This window comes from Phytophthora sojae (assembly GCF_000149755.1).
Source record: "Phytophthora sojae unplaced genomic scaffold PHYSOscaffold_2, whole genome shotgun sequence".
In the NCBI taxonomy this organism is placed as follows: domain Eukaryota; phylum Oomycota; class Peronosporomycetes; order Peronosporales; family Peronosporaceae; genus Phytophthora; species Phytophthora sojae.
In genome coordinates this window covers 26,068-45,978 of record NW_009258116.1, presented here as the reverse complement: position 1 = coordinate 45,978, position 19,911 = coordinate 26,068, and the positions used below count along the sequence as shown (strand labels likewise).

Below are 19,911 nucleotides of genomic sequence, written 5' to 3'. Positions count from 1 at the left end.
TTTAAAGCGGCAGCAGCTCACTTTCCAATTCGCAGCCCAAGCGCCATGGCTCCCAAGAACAACGACTCCACCTCCGCCTCCGCCCCCACCACTGCGGGGGCCTCATCGCCTGTCCCCATCAAGAACGCTCTTAACCTCGAGGTCAAGCACGCTCCTTTCACCCACCCGGAGCTGCGTGGTGAGTTCCCCACCAAGACCTACGACCCGATCCCCGTGCTCCCGTACGAGGACCGCGCGCTCAAGGCTGACCCGACGTTCAAGAACCTGCTGGCCGACGCAACGGTGACGCACCTGGAGCCGAAGATCGGCACGGAGGTCTCGGGCCTGCAGCTACACGAGCTGACGGACGCTCAGAAGGACGAGCTAGCGCTGCTGGTGGCGCAGCGCGGCGTGGTGTTCTTCCGCGACCAGAAGATCTCCATTGAGGAGCAGTAGGCGCTGGGACGCTACTACGGCCCACTGCACGTGCATCAGACGGTGGCGCACGCGAAGGGAATCCCCCAAGTGCACGTCGTTGAAAACTCTCTTGAGGGGAGTGAAGATCGTCTTGTGAGCAACCTTTACAGACACTTCAACCAGTGGGTTTGGCACAGTGATGTGTCGTACGAGCGCCAGGTATGTTCTGGAATCCTGCTTATAATTAATACTTGTATTAACCGTTGTCCCGCTTGTAGCCGCCTTCCTACACGAGTTTCAAGGTCTTGACCACCGCCTACCGGCGGAGACACTGTTTGGGCTTCAACCTACGAGGCGTATGAACGTCTGACGCCGCAATTCAAGAAGTTTGTTGAAGGACTCACAGCAACCCATAGCAGCAAGGTGCGGGGGTATCGTGAGGTATCGTGCTGCACTATTTTACAGACTCACACCGTTACTTGAATTACACAGCTTCAAGCCGAGGCTACAATCGCGCAGGGTCGAACCCTCCACCGCCCTATCGTGGAATTCGAACACCCGGTTGTCCGCACCCACCCTGTGACAAAGCGGAAAGCGCTCTACGTGAACAGCGAATTTACGACTCGCATTAACAACCTGTCGACCACCGAGTCAGGTACGTAAACGGTGAAGCTGCGGACGTGTATTCACTCGTCGGGAGGGGTGGTGCAGTGATGTTATGTAATGTTGTGTCTTGGGAATTTACGAATACTTTTCTGACTCCACTTACATACAACAGATGCAGTCCTGCGCTTCCTCACCAACCACATCGCTCAAGGACACGAGTTCCAGATCCGCTACCACTGGACCAAGGACGCTGTGGCGATTTGGGACAACCGCGTCACTGCTCACTACGCTACCTTCGACTATTTGCCGGGCAAACGCCACGCCGTTCGCGTCACCCCCCACGGTGAGGTCCCCTACTTGGAGCATCCTGAGAAGCTGTGAACATCGGGACACGCGAGACGGAGCAAACTTTGTAGTGCTGCAGATAAGTCGGAAACCCATGCTCCATGGGTATGAGTTCATGAAGAATTCACGATGAATATCTGGTGTGTGAACATTTTAAGAAATACTACTACGTAGTACGTACCAGCTTTCACCGGAAAAGCTTAAACATGGAGAATTTGTTTCCTACGGTTGTCGGTATTGATACATGTATTCCAACTACTATAGTAGTAGTACAGTTCAGATTTGACATTCGAGGAATGAGATAGAGCCCGGTGAGTAAATTACTCCGGAGAAATACTTTGTTTTCCCCTAACCGGTCTGTGGCAGCAGCAATTTGGTAGCGAACGACAGTAACATGACGATACGTGTATTCATAAGTAGCTTATGTAGTTTCCAGTAGTACCGACTACAATCAAATATGTGCTTTCACGGCGAACCTCGGCATGTTTACAGTGCATCACAGGAACCAGGAACTTAAGAGGCCTGCACAGCCAAACAACTCCCGTGTAAAACAAATTTTTTCGTATTACGTTGGAAGTACTGAATCCGTATTATACACTTCAAAACCCATGACCATTTCGGATCCACAGGCACGAGGAATTATTTTCAAGCAGCTAGTGTGGTCGCGATCTTTACAGTCTCCGCGATATTTACATCGAATCGCATGATACCGAATCTACTGTAAAGTTCAAAGCTACTAAATGCTCGTCTTCACGCATCTCGTAATATTTTAGAGATCGCTTGTTAATAATATTATTTACCTAGTAAGTAAGAACTGTAATTTGCATATCCACTACCAATGATTCATGGCAGAAGGTTAGGATTTGGTCGGGAGAGTTTAAGACCTCTCCTGACGAAGCTTTAGCGGTCAAAACGGCGTTCCCCTCACGCAAACGTGCAATGATACAATATTACCCGGGGTTAGATATTAATCGGGTCGTCTGCGGGTCTGGTAAGACCGAGGGTCGGGCATGTATATTTCGCTGGTCTTTCTGGTCAGTCTGATCAGAAGACCGATCCGTAAAGTACTCGTAAATTACCGCACATAGTAAACTGCAGTAAAAAACACTCCGCGAGTACCGGCGGCTGCCATCTTGCCATATTATAGCAAGGTCACCAGAGAAGATGGTTGTAGGCAAATTAAGAACTGAATAGATTGATCGAGTACTAGTAGGACACTCGCCCGTTGGCTCTCGCCTGCGGACTTAGCGACGGCACTTCGGGGGGCCCGCCCCTCTCTCGCTTCGCTCGGGGAGCGCCGCTACGCGGTCTGCCCCACCCCCTCGTGCCTTACGCTAAGTCCTCGGCTCGGCCAGGCGCGGTGTCAAGGAAAAAAAACATCGGGTTGCAGCGCTCGCCTTCGCTCGCTCGCGCAGACACGCCCCCGCCTGATCGGCGGGTGTTGGTGACCGGTGAACGCATTGAGTGAGCCTCGCGCTTGCATTCGCTCGCCCCCGGCCGTATTCCCATTTTGTGGGCTCTAAGCGCGTGGACATCTGCCTGGGTAATGGATACACTACAGTTCATCTGCGCTAGATCAATGTAGTAAGTCACCTAGGCTGACTAATCGATATTTGACATGGGTATGGGTCGGACATGAAAGGAATAATAGCTTCGCTGTAAGATATTCACGGATCTGGATATGGGTCACACTGACCCGCGGCCTTACCAGACCAGCAGACGACCCGATTAATAATCTACCATTACCCGGGCTACTGGCTTTTCCTGTTGTTCCAACTTGCAATCATTTCGAGGTTTTGTGGCTAGTACTAGTATTATGACAGCGGGCCAGCTCAAAACTATAACTTGGCGATAGTAGGATAAACGGAAGAAAGCAACAGAACATGAATTGGGTACATCATCTTAACTGCCAGCTACAATCCGCTATGCCATCACTTAATTAATGCTGCGACGATCCGTCGAAAGCTTGTAAGCTGGCAGGTTCTTATCGTCTTCCTCGATAATTTCCTTTCCCGGTCGAGGGATCATGCCGAACTTCATCTTCTGCATGACGACGAGATAGAAGAAAAGGTTGACCACCATCACCGCAGCGATCGTAAAGTACATATTCTCCATGTGGCCGTCGTTCAAGTTCGCGGGGATATCCTTGCCAAACAGCAACACGATCACCGACAGTAGCGTGCTGCCCATGGAGTTCATAAAGAGACCGAGCGCAATCGACACGCCACGAAGAGCCAACGGAACTTCGGAGTACCCAATGTCGTACGTGGGAATTTGGATGAGGACTGTTGCTGCACCAACGAGGACATACTGGGGAATGGCGTTGTACCATCGGATATCGCTCATGGGCTGTCCACCATTGTTGTTGTAGATGTACTGCGTCTCACCGCTAGCATCCACGTAGGTGAGAAGAGGGGAGTTGAGACGGATGATCTCGAATACACCAGTCCACACCATGGCGATAATGGCAACAACATAGCCAGCAGCTACTTTGCTGTACCTGCTGGGTGGCTTGCCGACGAACTTCTCGTAGAGTGGGTAGACCAGGTTGTGGAAGAACGGAACAGCCAACAAACCGGGGCCAGGGTTGAAAAACTGCACAGTTGGCGCCGGAATTTGAGTCGAGTCTGGGGAGCTGCCGAGGCGCACGACTGTTTGCTGGATGATAGTCTGGTTGTTTCCGCGTTGATTTTGGCAGACCCACCAGAACATGTTGAACGCGTTGAACGGCAATATGTAGATAACTTGCTTGACACCGCGAATCAGCTCCCGTTCAAACGCGGTACCGTCCGTATCCGTAGCATCGTCGACCATGGACGAAGAGGGGAAAACAGGTCAATCCTAACAGTTGGTCACGGGTATGATGGTCAAATAGGTCACACATCAGGACGCTAGGTCACGTGACCAAACTTAACAGGTCACACCCATTGATGTAGACGGTAAGATGCGCGCACGCCCGCATGAGAATGAGAGCAAAATGCATACTTAAGTATGCAGCTTCGAAGCGGACGAGGGCCCACTTCTCTTCAGCCTGAAGAATTCAGACATCATACAAGTTTCTCAGTACACACGACACCTCTCTCATTGCTTTCGTACTCTGTCAGTGCGGTTTCCTACAGGACACGACGTGCTGCACCGTGAGTTGCTGCTGTGTTACAGTAGAAGCTGGCTAAGTGCTGCACTGTGGGCTGCCTATCATCTTGCACAGCGTGCTTGCTACTAGCAAAAGTACCATGTTGCGCTGCAAGTCCTTACCATGCTAAAATGTGTGCTTCCTACCATTTACACTGCAAGAGACCGCCCACCATGCATGCTGCACGGGCAGTAGTTACATTGCTAAACAGTGAGCTGCTGTGATGCTCGTAGTATGAGCGCAGATCGCAATACCCTAGATAGAGGAGGTGGTGCTACCTACCATGTTGCAGTACAAGCACCGTACAAAGTCACCAACCCTTGCTCACGGGACTCCGCTCGCATTCAGCGCTTGAGCTCATGGACTCAGCGTCACGTAGCGTTATCTCGACCTAGCCTTCAGTCTTGCTCGACGTGTGGGACCCCGTAACCTCGCTCGAGGTCGAAGTCGAGTACCCCGCCGCCCGCTGTTCCTGGGATCACAGCGTTGCCGAAGGCCATGGGCATGCTGCACAGATTTGACCGCACACTCGACTCGCCGTCTCGTTTCGTTTCAAGGTGCGGCGCATTACAGTCATTTAGCCTAACTAACGGCTTAGCAAATGCCCGATCCTCCAGCGCTTACAATTCACTCTGCCTACCTTGCAAGGTGACAGCATATGCACACTTGCTACGGTGTGCCAGTGAGGGTGAAGGTCCGGTGGTCCATCCAGCGTCCAGCTTCGGTTTGGAGGGACGCGAGCACTGTTGTCCACCGCGACGGTAAGCGGGGGAGATCCTCGCGACTCGGCCGTCTCGGAGGCATAACGACTGTATTTGTAGCGAAGAGTCAGAGCTGTAAGTAGGTTTCGGAACACTATTATAAAGGACCAGGGAGGCTAGCGCTCCGAGCAAACCAAAGCTCTGTTTAGCTTAAAAGGTTGATTTCAAAGTAATCTGTGTATGTGTTTCAGCTGACTCCTGCTAGCGCCTTCTGCCAGCGTCTTCTACCAAACCGACCCCCCTCTCTCTCTGTCGTTCGCATTGGTTTCGCTGTTCCTCCCTTTCCTCCTGCCCGCTTTGTAGCGTAAGCCTCCCGATGAGTGGGCTGGGCTCGCTTCTGTGGAAACCTCCACTGCACTTATCATGTATTTGCCTACCATATTTCACTGCTAGTAGTACCATGCTATATTTTGAGCCGCCTACCATACAGAATTGCACCTAGCTTTCATTCTACACAATAACGCAACTCAACTATTGCAAAGTACACAGTGTAATAGCGAGGCAACCGGCTCGTATAGTGCGACATGGTAGTACAAGTAGACTGTAGGGTTACACACCCTCCCATGAACAACTTCGTCGACATAAGGAACCCATTATGAAATTTCGACATCGTCTCCGGATTCTATTTCGTGCTTTGTAGCATTCACTTAGAAAAATTATACGCGCCTAGAACAGTAGCTAACCCATCGCATCACAGCTCAGCACACTTCAACATGAGACGGCCCCCATCGCGTAATGTAGGTCACGAAAAGGTATTTCTCACGTATATGCGGCACCGCGCGTTGTTATCCATTCCAGGCTCGGTACCCGGTAGGCCTCCTCGGCGGAAACGTCTCCAGCTGCCGAGTGCGCCTCAACTGCGTCAGGCCGCCGACATTGTGGGGTCAGAGAAGAGCAAAGACTTATGAGAGCAGCCTACCATCGCCACTGATGACCCTGAATCTTGCTCTAGTGCTAGAGGCCGACGATGCCGAGATGGATCATGAAACAGCAGACTATCGTCCAGACGACTCTTTTGACTACGACAGCGCGGAATAATGGTGCGGAAGTCGCTATCTGTCAGGAGCAGAATCGCTATAACGCATTTACTTAACAACCAAACCGTTTGCGAATTACATGTGACCTCATTCGCTTAGGTCACGTGACCAAAGTAAGGATTTGACCCGTGACCAAAATGTAGGATTGACCTAAAAATCCGGTTACCGACCATGGATACATCTTGTCCGAAGTAGATCCAAAGGACGGTAGCTACAACGATGAGAGCGCCACAGACGTATGAGATGCGATGGCCGGTCTCGCCATCATCCGACATGAATGCCGCAAGGATGTTGAGGAACAACGCGGCCAAGTACAGGATCGCGCCAAGTACAATCATTTTCGCACTGAAGCTGTGCTTGCAGCTACAGACCACCACATGGATCACACTTCCAAGCGCGCTCTTCGTGGGAGGGACGTGGATGTAGCGACGGCGGGTAGCAATCAAGTTCGCGATGATTGACAGCATTAGCGCCAAGCCGATAGCGAAGACGGCGACGTATCCGTAGTCCGCGGGGATGGCTCCAACGCCGTTCAGACACAGCGACGGAAACACCGCGTAGTTGATAGCGACACCCAAGTTTGATGACCAGTAGTTGATGCTGAAGTACGACGCTCGCTGCTCAGGAGGAGACGCCGGGGAGAACTGGTCGCCGCCGAATGATACCAACAGCGAACTCATGCCAACTTGATTCAGTGCGATACCCAGGAAGAGGCCGACGCAGAAGAGCACCTTGTTCAACATTTGGTTCTCCAGGACGGACGGCAAGGCTGCGATCATGATCAGCACGAAGCCGAGCGGGCTGAATGAGGTCGCGCCAAGCAGCGTCCTGTACTTTCCCAGGTACTGGTCTGCGATGAACGCCGCGGCGATACAAGCGAACTGGCTGAGCGAGTCGTACGTGAGCTTCATGGAGTTGGAGCCTTTGTTGGACCACTCGAGCTTCTGGAAGAAGTTCTTGAGCGACTGGTTGACGCCGCAGCCGGCGAGCTCTTCACAGAACGTCACGACGCAGAGGAAGATGCAGACGCTCCTCATGACGTTCTTGGAATACTTGGGGGCCCTGGCATCCCATAGCTTGGTGCTGTAGCCGGCGGTGACGACGGGCGTCAGCGACTGCGGGGTCGGCAGTGGGGACTGTGGCGGATTGCTCTTGCCCATGTCGTTTCCAAGAGCGGAAATTGAGTTTTGGTCGTTGGAGCAAAGGAGCCGCTTGCCGTGCACTTAGGTATCGATAGTGTTAGATGCAAGTAGCCGGGCTTCACGAGGAGGGGCCTCTGCTTACTAACGTGCTCGAGTATCGCGTTTTGGCCGGGCACGCAGTTGCAACGTTTTGGTTGAGTCCTGTCATTATTTACGATGGGCCACTGACCCGGAGCACCAGCCTCCAATTAGGCAAAGCGGATCGCTTAGCACGGGACACTTTGGCCGGGAGCGCTGCTGCATTGGCTGCGCGGGTCTCCAGTGAGCGTGCCCTATTGCCCAGGGTCGGTGTCCAGGATGAGTAGGCACAATCAATCGCTTCAACTTGTGCAAATCGTGCGGGCGGTTCTCAACCACACACAAAGCCCGGCTATGCAGAAAGCATTTCAACGGGAAGAATGGACCTCCAAGCAGTCCTGCGTGATCCACTACGCGCGATGCACTGGGCGGGCCGCTAGATCGACACACCAATGCATTGCGACCTGGTTCTTTCGTCGACGCCTATCGGTGAGCCGGGCACGGGCATTCGTCTCGATTGACTGATTTTTTCCTGCTGCTGCTGCGTGTTGTAAGCGTGTCTTTAGGATGATCTATTGTGGTCTAGTCGAGTCGACCAGGCCGACCCTGTGGCGACTACATGTTCAACATAGTTCGCTAACTCACCTCGAAATATCGTGCTAGTTCAGTGTCCCGTTCGATTTACGTTCAGGTGTTTTGACGGTCAAAGTGATCTACATGTAGTTCGGATGGTATGGGTTGTGTCTACAGTAAATTATTGGATTATTGTATTCGAATCTATCTACAGTACAGTCAGACAACAACCATTACAAAAGGCGCCATCAAATGTGCAAATGTGCAGGTTAGACCAATGGTGACGTATTTCATCGTCGTTGTCTGTACAGTAATGGATACTAGTTAATTTTCACTGGGCAGTTAGTAGACTCTACTGTAGGTCTTGCCGCCTCTGGTAGAGTCTACTGAACCAAATCAGAAGACTCTACGTCCTGCGAGAAATCGAAAACATGATTAAGTGCTTAGCTAGTAAACCAAGAAATGCAGCATAATGCTGGGAAATGTTGAGTGAGAAAAACAGAAAGAGTGTATTCTTTAAGCAGTGCTGGACTCCTGCACCTGCTATTCGTCCCAAACTTCATCCGGTTCATGACGACTACATAAAAGAAGATATTAACGATCATAAGCGCGCCGAGAGTGAAGAACAGATACTCCAGATGTGCATTGTTGAGATTGGCCGGGATGTACTTGCCAAAGAGCACACAATGATAGATAACAAGGAGCTGCCCATTGAGTTGACGAAGAACGCGAGTGCGATCGAAGTGCTGCGCATGCTCTGCGGGACCTCCGAATAGTTCAGGTCGTAGCTCGGAATGCAGATCAGCACACCGGGTAGCGATACCAGCAGGTAGTGCGGGATCGTGGTCCACCAAGGAATGTCGTTCATCACTTGGCCTCCGTCGTCATCAAGCAGAAATTGTTCAACACCATCCGCGTCCGTGTACGAAAGTGGGCCAGCGCTGCGTCGGATGACTTCGTTGGCGCCAGTCCAAAACATCGCCACCACAGCGACACAGTAGCCGGTGAGGATTTTCCCATACGGACTTGGAGGCTTCCCAGAGTATTTCGCGTAGAGCGGGTAGACCACCTTCTCGAGGAACGGAATGAAGAACAGCGCAGCCAAAGGGTTAAACAGCTGAATCATTGGCCCTGGGACTTGGCTAGCGTCGAGAGAGCTCCCGACGCTAGTGTCCGTTTGCTGAATGATCGACTGGTCCACCAAAAGACATTGAACGCGTTGAGAGGGAGAGTCCGGATGACTTGCTTGACATCGTCCACAACCTTGGCATCGAAGCTCCCTCCCAGGCTTTGTTTCGCGCTCTCCATGAAGGCGGAGTCACGACCGACATATACCCAGAGAATTGTAGCGCTCACAATCATCACTCCCGATGCGTAAGAGATGTCGTGGCCAACATTTCCTCGATCCGACAAGACCGAAGCAAGGATGTTACACAGGAACGCGATAACATACAGCAGCGTGCCCAACACGACCAGATTTGCGCGGAAGTTCGTTCTCGAATGACCAAATACAACGCGGATAACAACTGCGACGGATTGCTTTGTCGGAGGGACATTCACGTATCTTGCACGTGTTGACCAGAGTACGATCGAAAAAGTGAGCACTACAGCGAAACCCGCGATATATACCGCAAAGTAGAAGTAGCCGTATTCCGGTGGGATGACACCGATGCCGTGGATGGACACCCACGGAAAGACCAGGTAGCCGATGAAGGCACCGACGTTGGCCCCCCAATACTGCCCACTGAAGTAGAGCAGAGGTCCGCCAATACCATAAAAATTGGATTGCCAGCAGCATGACTCCATAATAAAGATTTCAATATAGCGGCAAACAATAGTAAATATTGCCGTAATTTATATTGTATTGTTAGTTATTTCTTCATGTTCTTCTAACTCTCGCTCTTCTACCACGACTTCCCGTAGGCACGCCTATCTCGATAAAATCTCTGCGATCCACAGGCCAAAACACGCCGAGCTCCTCCTCTTCAAAACGCGCAATGGCATCTTGTGGTAAATCTGATGCTGGCTGCCAAGTAGGACAGGGGTATCCAACCCAGCTCACAAAGTAGTAGTCGTTGCCATCCAGATCAGTCTTTTTTGCATAAATAAACTCAAGGGTGTATACATTTGGCCCTTCAATGTCGGAGCTGACGAAGTTGAGTAGTATTTGTAGGGGCACTTGGCGCACCGACGCTAGCCCCTACTATTTCCGCCAATGTTGGCCGGCGGGCTGGCTGACGAGTACGACTGGTACTTGAACGCTTTGAGTCGGCCAGCTTGCCAATATGTGCGAGGCGCTTGTTTTTCTTGGGCATCATGGTTCAAGAGGGATAGTGATGGCCCAAGGGAAACAAGCGCATAGAGTATAAATTTAATGTTGAAGTGCATTGCCGCTATAAATATAAGCGGTATCGCTATAAATTGTAGCCAGTAAAAGTGCGATGACTATAATTAATATAGAATTGGTTCTAACAATAAGTGACCGCACATTACCTTAAAATTGATCATGCGGTATATCTATTTAAAGACGTAAATAAGCCCATATACATGCAACAAGGCATACCAACTCTAGATAAATCGCATCTTCTTCGTCAATATTTGCATGTTGACTCCGGGGAAACCTGCATCGTAACAGCGAATATTAGGCTTATACATGTATGATTCGTTTTAGATCTCAAGTTTCGTCCAATTTTCGCAATGAATATTAAAAAGTATCACTAAAATAATGACAAGGTAAAGGTCGCACTTTCGTTAACTGGATTACGATCTAAAGGGTTTCCTCAGCACTAACGCTAGCAACCGTCGTAACATCCCACATGGTGCGGTTGACGCGAAGGAACGCGAGCTGTTCGAAGTTCGCCGGGAGCATAGCACGCCGCTGCGGGGTCAAAACGAGCTTTGTGGTGGGCCGCAGAACCGCACTTTTTTCATATTTATTGTCAATAATTGGGTCAATATCATATTGTATTAGTAGCTGGGATGTTCAATAATAATTTTTTTATTGCAAAACCCAATTATTTATTGAATTGAAATATTTTTTCCGACCTCTGAAGTAGAGGGCCTTTTCCGACGGAGGTGCAGCTGGTGAAAACTGGTCGCCTCCGTACGAGATGACAAGCACCTGAAGACACACTTGAGACACAGCGACGCCGAGAAATAGCCCGATGTTGAAGATGATCTTACTCGTCTGGATGTGGCTCAGCACGGAGGGGAGCGACGCAACGACGACCAACAAGCTCGAACGACGCCATCGAGGCCAGCGTTTTGAATTTACCAATGTGTTCATCTGACACGTATCCGGCGGCGACGCACATGAACTGGCTGACCGAGTCGTACGTGAGCTTCATTGACGTAGATCCCTTGTTAGACCAGCCCAACTTCTGGAAGAAATTCTTGAGCGACTGGCTGATGGCAAACGTGGCGATGCCCTCGCAGATGGAGAGGACGATGAGGAACGCACAGACGTGCTTGAGCACATTTCGTGCGTACTTGGCCGGGGGTCTGCCAGGCTGTTGAACCGAACAATATTTGCGTTTGCGCACACTGATAACACATCCCTTTGTCATTCTGGCGCATAAACGCTGCCATTCTGTAGATTACCTGCACCCTTGCCTTCAGTCCAACAAGCTCCCCCATGCTGCGCTGATTGGTTACACAAGTCCCCAATAACAAGAACCGAGAACGAGCCGTAATAGAGCCAACAAACTGCTTCAACCAGGAATCTTTGCGGGTCGACACATGCTGCTACTAGACGTCGAGTCACTTTCCAATTTGCTTTAAGCGCGCAACGACCCAGCAACCATGGCCCCAAGAACCAAGATACCGACTCCCAGACGACTTCCGCCGCTGCCCCTACGGCTATTCCCGTGAAGAATGCGTTATTCCAGGAAGTGCAGCACGCTAAGTTCGAGCACCCGGAGCTGCTGAGCACCTTCCCACCTACGACGTACGACCCGATCCCGGTTGTCCCGTACGAGGACCGCGCACTCAAGGCCGACCCGACGTTCAAGAACCTGCTGGCCGACGCAACGGTGACGCACCTGGAGCCGAAGATCGGCACGGAGGTCTCGGGCCTGCAGCTACACGAGCTGACGGACGCTCAGAAGGACGAGCTGGCGCTGCTCATCGCCCATCGCGGCGTGGTATTCTTTCGCGACCAGAAAATCACGGCCGAGCAGCAATTGGAGCTTGGGCGGTACTACGGCGCTCACGGTCCCTGATGTCGGTGGCTATACGCTATGGGCATGCGGCTACGAAGCGTACGACCGCCTCACCCCCGCGTTCAAGAAGTTTCTCGAGGGCCTCGTCGCGGTTCACAGCGGAAAGGTACGATCACTCTACGGATAGCTTACTCTACCGCTGCGTCGGCGACACTAACAATATGTCAATTGCAGAGCCAAGCTGAACATGCCATCGAAGCTGGGCGCATCGTTCGCCGCCCAGTGGTTGAGTTCGAGCACCCTGTTGTCCGTACGCGCCCCGTAACAAAGCGCAAAGCACTCTTCGTAAACGCCGCGTTCACGAAGCGCATCAATAACCTGTCTGCAGCTGAATCGGGTAGGTTTCTTCCCTCTGTATGGATATACAACCAGTGCTACGACTGCTGTTGCAAAACTAACAACTGTTCGCTTACCCTGAAGATGCGGTGCTGCGATTTCTCTACAAGCACATCACCGAAGGACACGAGTTTCAAGTCCGCTACCACTGGACCAAGGACGCAGTGGCGATCTGGAACAACCGCTCGACCTTCCACTACGCCACGTTTGACTTCTTGCCGGGAAACCGCCACGCGGTTCGTGTGACGCCGCACGGCGAGATCCGGTACTATGACCCGCATGCCATCGATCCGTAGACGTATGAAGAAGAAAATTTTTGTCATACAGTTTCGAGATGAGCCCTGGTATGTTGAAGCTGGGAAATGCGAGAATGAGAAGAAGAAACAATAAAAACATGTAGCAGGCGCCTTTGAGCTCTGTTATATGCCTGGTGAATTTATCGGCAAAACTTAAACTCTGTCTTACTATGACTATGTATCGTACTGCCAGCTCGGGCTACTGTCGTTAGGCGGCCCAGGGGCGTGTATGACTGTCGCGCGACATTACCATTTCAACTTGCGCTTTCAATCGCGAAAGCAATGCATTGGGAGCCTTCCAAAACCTGCATTTCATCGACATAAAATGTTTCTCTCAATTCATCTCTAAATATAAGCTGTGCAGAGGTCGATATATGTGAGAGGTCGGGCTTTATGCCTTCAAGTTGCTAAATGAGGGAGGTGTGTACTTTAATCAAGTTAACATTTATGTAGTTGCACAATGAGGGGGCGAAGTGACTCAGACGTAATTTACGTCTCATATCCATTTATGCAGAAGTTTAACACGGTTTTGGAAGGCTTCCATTGTAAACCTCTTCACACTGCTCGTTCTCGTCAAGCCTGAATTTTGAGCACACCATACCATCATTGTTGCCAGCGATACCTCGATGGTTGTACCTTTAGTGCGGCAGTGATGAATTTGAGTTTTATTTTATTTCCACTGTTATTTAGGGGACATTATGTTTCGGGCCCGGCCCGTTATTTTCAAATAATTGCGCATCGGGTCCGTTATTTTCAAATCGAAGGTACAGCTCGTTCTATTGAAAAACCTAATCTAACGTATAATACCTATTAGTACGCGGGTTATATTATTATACAGTGCGTTGTATTCGACTTTTCAAAATTAAGACCTTGCAGTAATATTTGCTAAATATCAATTAAAAACGTTATACTAAACTAATCAAGTTGAATCTAGCGACAGCAAAATGTGTGGCAACGAGAAAACGTAATACATTACTTACATACAACAATCAATTTGTAGTGACATTGAGTTCTAGGATTCTTGCTGCATTTTTAAATGAGCTTAAAAGTCCTATGATAGGCAATGCTGTTTGCTTTACTACGGTCAGTTTGATAATAAACGATAATGAAAAATAGTAATCATTGTATACTAATTTCTTAAAATTAGTATATCTTACCACATATTGCCCTGTAATTATAACAAATACCAGGAAAAATCCCCAAATAGCCGTAGTAAATAACTATAGAGCCCAATTACTGTTCATGGACTTCATCGAGGATCTTCGTGTATTTGATTCGAGATTCTTTTGTTTATGGTACTGATTTCACTGTAAAAAAACAACGACATGGTTCTGAGGTGTCAGCTGAGGACAAAAGCGTAATTTACATTGTGACAAAAATCTACACTATTGCATAATGTATCAGCACGATTACTAATAATAATATAACAAATTGCCTTTTGTTTAAGTAAAAAATCGTTACATATCTTTTTATTATTTGTATAAAACGTTTAGGGATAGCGTTCTATTTTTATACAATGCTCCGAGCAAGGGGGTTATATTCGACGAGGGCGTCCTAATCGGGATTTTACGGTTTTTCATACTCTATTACCATCCGTACCGTGCAGACCAGTCACATATTTTACATGTACAGGTTTTGGTAATGTACTTTAAAAGGTCTCTACAATGCTAAAAAAACCTTTTAAGCACAATATATGGTTTCACAGCAAAGAAACTGGTATTGCCGTTTGCAGATTTTTTGGCCAATGCATGCTTATTATCTCGTGAATAATCTCGGTTTTAATCCAGTCAGCTCTTAATTAAGACCTTGGTCTGATTTATATATCTCGTCAGTACGGTCTAATATCCAAGCTTGAGGCTCTGTTTTCCCGACCAAACCGCTTTTCTGCGGCTTGGAAACGCAGAAACGCCGCTCTAGACAGGCCAAACGGAGTTTCTGGGCCTAAAAGCGGCCTCCACCAAAGCACAAAGCTAAAGCAGCCCTCGCCTATCTCGTGTCCACTCGTATTAAGAGACAGGCGTGGTCTATTTTAGAGGACAAAGTATTTGCAAGCGGCAATAATATAGATTTTTATTTAAGATATTAGTGTATTTCATCAGTACAAGCAAGGTTATAAATTCGATTATGAACGCTGGTACTAATTTCAACTTTACAATAAATTGTAAGTCATCAATACAATATGTTAAAAGCATTACATTGCGTAACTCTTCAAATCACCGCGGCGGGAAACAGTCGGCTTCCGACCCGAACGACGATTTATAAACTCGTCCCCAGCTTTGACTTGCTTTATGTATAGTCCCGCGCCACGACCACTCATGACCGACATGGTGGGTGCCAAGCCTTCAGACCCCGGGCAGGACGCTGTGGCCGCAGCCCAAGGAGCAGGGGTCCCCCCAAGCGTCCCTCCCCAAGCTGAGGCAGGTAACGCTCAGGAACAGCACCATCGACCAAGCCAAGATCAAGTCCGGCCAGCGCCGTCGGCTCCACCGCACTCTGCCCCCTCCGGAAGGCCTGCCCCTGGTGCAGCTACGCCCCCCCAGGCTGGACGGACTTCCCATGTGCAGGAAGTCCCTGGACAGGGAACTCGGCGTCGGTGCTGAGCGCCTCGAGGCCGATCTCGGAGGAACAAGAGCGCTCTTCGCGGATCGTAACGGGTGTTTGGAACCCTCTGCTGAAGAAGCGCTTAATTACCACTATGCTCCACGAGTGGGTTGCCCCCGATGGTAAGATGTGGACGGACGAAGAACGTCGCTTACGTGACGTCGCTTTGGCGCCAGGCGACGTGAATCGTGGCCAAAATATTCGCGAGATGACGGCCGAGGAGTCGCAGGCCCTCCTTCCTTACGTCCGCGGCGAGCTTGAACTTCCCCACCCGCACAACTTCGTCAAGTCGACCATATCTCCACTCCACCGGGCCATGCTCGACGACATCCATGAAGCGCATGTTAATGCTATCCTAACGGAACCTCCCTCAGCAAGTTAACCTGGAGCACAATGCCACTATGCCCCATGTTGAGTTGTTCAGGGAGCTGTACAACTATTGGCCAAGAGATGATGCGCCGCCTGTAGCGCGATGTGAAGCGGTTTGTCTACGATGGGGCTCATACTTTGGGCTTTGTTTTCCACTCTCGCCGTGTGGCAGCTGTGTGGGAGTGCCAATTATCCGTATTCAACGGACTGTCATCACTCTGCATGATACAGTCAGGCGCAGTGAGGCTGATGCTGGCAGTTTCACGGCTGTTCAACTCGACGGGGTGTACGCACTTCACGTGCGGCGGGGGTCAACTGCGTTTGTCGGCCCTAGCTCGAGCCTTTACGGAGCTCAGTGGTGCGAAAGTTCTGGATGTGCAGTTTCCTCGGTCCACCAAAGCGGACATTTACCATAATTATAAGGTGCACCGGCCCAGAAATGGTGAAGATCACAAATCCGGGTGCTACGAGGCTCTCTCGGATAAATACGCCCGCGAGTACTTGTTCCAATGCTGTTCTCTTCATGTATTGCCTTACTTTATGGCCCGGCATATTTGCGAGCGCCCCTTCTATGGTGTAGCACACGGTGAACGATTCGTTAAGGGCCTGGTCGGGGAACGCTCGTCTCGGCTTTCGATCGTCTTAGACGATGTGGCGACATTTTTTCTTCTTTTTGATTGGCCAGTTATTAGCTCGATCGGCTAGGTTCATCGTCTCCAGACTGACCAATCTGAGACGACTAAATCACCAGTCTCACTTTGGAGACGAGCGTCTTCACTGCGTTTCGATGGTGCAGAGCGAAAGCATCGTTGCTGCAGTTGCTGCGGCCACGGGAGCTCTCGTGACGGCGGTCCACACCGCTGTGTGGGCAATTTCGAACCCAAAGCAGAACATCCTTACCCTGACACCGCTAGAGTTTGAGGCTATGCTTTACGACGCGGTCTACGACGAGTGGTTTCGACAGAATCTCAGGTGTAGCCAAGCTACGTTTCTACGGCTTTGAGGTGTTCTGCGTCAGGAGCTGAAAGCTTTTGAGCTAGATCGATTTATGAAGGAGCACTCTTTTGAGGAGAAGGTTGCTTGTTTTCTTTTTTTTCTCGGCTCTCAGGGTGGCTATAGAGAAACTACGGCTGCGTTTGCAATTTCGAAGTCCTGGGCTATCGACGTGATTGGTATATTTCTCAAGGCTTTACGCCGGTCGCTGCGCAAGTTCGTTCATTTTCCGCGGCATGCTCATGAATGGACCCGAGTTCAAGGTAAATTCCAAGCGAAAGGTGAAATTCCAGGAGTGGTGGGCGCGATAGACGGCTCTCTAGTGGAGATTAACAGGCCCGAGGACTTTGAGGGATACTATTGTCGAAAGATGTTCCCAGCGCTAAATGTGCAGGCTGTTGTTGACGACAAAATGCGCTTTACTAGCGTGGAGATTCGGCCGGGCTCGTGGTCTGACCAAAAAACATGGCGTGCGTCTACTTTAGGCTCCAACTTCAAAGACTTTTTGCCAGCGGGGACCCACATTTTAGGATATGCAGGATATGCTATTAGTCCGGCTATCATGACGCCGTTCATGGAAAATGATGGAGCCGGTTTGACACGCAAGCAGCTACGCTACAATTATCTGCATTCCCGAACTAGGATGACAGTCGAGTGTGCTTTTGGACTCTGGAAAGGTCGCTTCAGAATTGTTAACTGCTGCATTAACACCAAATGCGTCGAGAAGGCTGTGGATATTGTGGCTGCAACGATGGTTCTCCACAATATTTTGTTGGGTTTGAAGGATGACACTTCTTTCGAAGATGAAGATGACGCGCGGGTGAACTTCGATGAAGAGGAAGATTTTGTTGTAACTGGGAACAACTCTGAGATGACTGCAAGCTTTCTAAGAGATGTTGGTTCGAGAAAACGTGAGTCCATTTTGGCTTTTACCGAAGCTTTTGAGCTAGTCTAGAAAACGTGTGTAGCTAGATTTTAATGGTCGCGGCGGATCAAATCCAGTAGCTCTCGAATCGTTTCATTCTGCACTCGAAGTCGCTCGCTCTGAGCTTGCATTTCCGACAAGAGTTGCTCGGTTTGGGCATGAGCCCGCTCACTTTGCTCGCGGAACAGCCCGGTCTGTTGCTGCACAGCAGCTGCAATGTCTTCGGCACCCCCATTTCGGACTGTAGCAAGTCCTTGGCCCAAAGCTTCTAGCCCTTCGCTAAACCCTTTAGCAACCGCACTCAAACCCGCCTCCACACGCCCCCCCTGGGTGCGCTTCTGTCGCTTATTAGACGACCCCGTGGAGCCAGACATGGTGCGGGGCGTTGGAGATTGAGGAGGGGGAGGTGAGGCAGGCGTGACGAAGGCAGCGACGTCGGCGCTCGCAGCGTCACCAGCAGCAGCAGTTGTATCCGGGTCCTCCGTGCTAATATGCGGTCGGTTGTTCATCCGCGTCGCATCACCCCAGTAGTCTTTCATGATGGAGTAGTGATTTGGGCGCCGCACGGGTCCGTCGTTGCCAGTTCGACCTTCTGCTTCCCGCGCAGTCGCCCACTTTTGCTTCATGTTCTTCATCTTTAAAAAATATTCACCGCACATCATGATTAATAACTTAGTAGTGGCTCATTCCGATATATATTTTCACATTGTAGATATTTACCTTAGATTGACACTGCTGGTCAGTGAACACTTTGCTCTGGTTAACAGAGAGTGTTGATGCTAAGACGGCCCACGCATATTTGATGCGCTTGGTGTCCTTCGGGTTCTTGAAGTTGTCAGCTAACTCTGCGTAACGGAGGCGAAAGAACTCGCTCACATCATCATCGCTCCATGATGCAGCTGGCCTGGTCGAATCTCCTCGTCCTCCACGACTACCGCGACCTGCCCCGCGACCACCACGGCCTCCGGGTGCTCTCTCGACGCCGCTCCCGTTGGGGTCCGTGCCGCTTACGCTTCTCTCAGCAGCGTCTTCAGCTTCAGCGCCGCCCACAGGTGGAGCAGTAAGGGTGCGTTCCATGGCTGCGAGTTCTCGAGTGTGATGGTGATGAGTCGAGCGGCTTGACACACCAAAACTAAGACGGTCTCCAGCCAACCGACCAAATCGGCTCGGTTCACCTTAGGGGTAGGCTTACCGGAGACGAGCGAGACTGAGACGATTATTCCCCGACCAGGCCCTAAATGGAGAGCAGAAGGGGATCCCAGCTACGCAGCGTCGGCATCAGACTCGTATGCCCGGAAGGACTCGGTGAATTCTGTGCTGCCAGAGGAAGACAGAGTCGCTCAACAAACTCGCCAACGTTGACAACGTTAACGCCGTGCTCATTAAACGGATGCCCATGCGGGATCGAATGGACATCGTCCACGCCCGCTTGGGCATCGCGACACTTGACGCTGTCGGATATGATGATGAAGCTGGTCTTGACGAGACCGTAGCCTCCGAAGGCAAACTGCTGCAAGAGGCAATTGGTATTGACGGATATGCGAGTGGTTCTCACGCCAGCCAAGACGGGACGGACATGGACATCGCGTTGCCGAGGCGCCACCACCGTGTATCTACTGGCGAAGTGGTTGAGCACGCTTACTTTCACCTACTTCGAGCCCAGGCGGGCGAAGAGATTGATCCCGATGACTACGCTCAGCACAAGCTTTTCGCGGCCGCTAACATGGAAGCATTCGCGGCGTGGTGCTCGTTGTACCAGACCCGGCTGCAGATTCCTCCCACTCTCAGACGCAGTAACCCTCGAAGTGGTTGTTGAGCAACATCACTGCTCTTCGCCATCTTTTCGCCTTCCTACCGTATCCGGAGTTAGAGACAAAACAGTGGGAGTTTGAACAGCTAGTTAAGAGGGGCGAGGTGGAAGTATACCGAGAGCAGACAGACGCTATATGGCGCCTTATGCATGACAACTCCATCAGTCAAGAGGCGATAGACTTTTGTGTTGCGTGGCACAACGCTACCAACAAAGGACTAGGCACGCTTTGACGGATGACGGTCCGCGCTGGGCACGATTAAGACGCACGGCAGTTGGAATGGAGCGAT

The 19,911-nt window shown here is 50.7% G+C and overlaps 7 protein-coding genes across 7 annotated transcripts; 4 read left to right on the top strand and 3 right to left on the bottom strand.

The window, feature by feature from the left end:
* Nucleotides 1-45: 45 nt before the first annotated feature.
* PHYSODRAFT_324095 (hypothetical protein) lies at nt 46-1,383 on the top strand (the record flags this gene model as incomplete). The annotated part of the gene is made up of 5 exons (XM_009519777.1): nt 46-431; nt 567-615; nt 751-819; nt 889-1,051; nt 1,181-1,383. 5 exons carry the CDS (start codon nt 46-48, stop codon nt 1,381-1,383), a joined length of 870 nt encoding a protein of 289 aa, XP_009518072.1.
* A 1,899-nt stretch (nt 1,384-3,282) lies between these two features.
* Nucleotides 3,283-7,438, bottom strand: PHYSODRAFT_310535 (hypothetical protein; the record flags this gene model as incomplete). Its single annotated transcript, XM_009519776.1, has 2 exons — nt 3,283-4,095; nt 6,449-7,438. The coding sequence occupies 2 exons, from the start codon at nt 7,436-7,438 to the stop codon at nt 3,283-3,285; spliced, it is 1,803 nt and encodes a 600-aa protein (XP_009518071.1).
* Nucleotides 7,439-8,518: 1,080 nt separating this feature from the next.
* Nucleotides 8,519-11,707, bottom strand: PHYSODRAFT_310534 (hypothetical protein; the record flags this gene model as incomplete). The annotated part of the gene is made up of 8 exons (XM_009519775.1): nt 8,519-8,546; nt 8,612-8,703; nt 8,757-9,251; nt 9,281-9,808; nt 10,635-10,639; nt 11,117-11,258; nt 11,305-11,580; nt 11,672-11,707. 8 exons carry the CDS (start codon nt 11,705-11,707, stop codon nt 8,519-8,521), a joined length of 1,602 nt encoding a protein of 533 aa, XP_009518070.1.
* Nucleotides 11,708-11,809: 102 nt separating this feature from the next.
* On the top strand, nt 11,810-12,923 carry PHYSODRAFT_324091 (hypothetical protein; the record flags this gene model as incomplete). The annotated part of the gene is made up of 5 exons (XM_009519774.1): nt 11,810-11,824; nt 11,905-12,283; nt 12,330-12,397; nt 12,466-12,628; nt 12,712-12,923. 5 exons carry the CDS (start codon nt 11,810-11,812, stop codon nt 12,921-12,923), a joined length of 837 nt encoding a protein of 278 aa, XP_009518069.1.
* A 2,324-nt stretch (nt 12,924-15,247) lies between these two features.
* Nucleotides 15,248-16,309, top strand: PHYSODRAFT_295443 (hypothetical protein; the record flags this gene model as incomplete). Its single annotated transcript, XM_009519773.1, has 3 exons — nt 15,248-15,443; nt 15,488-15,867; nt 15,899-16,309. The coding sequence occupies 3 exons, from the start codon at nt 15,248-15,250 to the stop codon at nt 16,307-16,309; spliced, it is 987 nt and encodes a 328-aa protein (XP_009518068.1).
* Nucleotides 16,310-17,861: 1,552 nt separating this feature from the next.
* On the bottom strand, nt 17,862-18,437 carry PHYSODRAFT_486298 (hypothetical protein; the record flags this gene model as incomplete). Its single annotated transcript, XM_009519772.1, has 3 exons — nt 17,862-18,011; nt 18,054-18,146; nt 18,246-18,437. The coding sequence occupies 3 exons, from the start codon at nt 18,435-18,437 to the stop codon at nt 17,862-17,864; spliced, it is 435 nt and encodes a 144-aa protein (XP_009518067.1).
* Nucleotides 18,438-19,201: 764 nt separating this feature from the next.
* Nucleotides 19,202-19,627, top strand: PHYSODRAFT_295442 (hypothetical protein; the record flags this gene model as incomplete). Its single annotated transcript, XM_009519771.1, has 1 exon — nt 19,202-19,627. One exon carries the CDS (start codon nt 19,202-19,204, stop codon nt 19,625-19,627), a length of 426 nt encoding a protein of 141 aa, XP_009518066.1.
* Between the last annotated feature and the right edge of the window lie 284 nt (nt 19,628-19,911).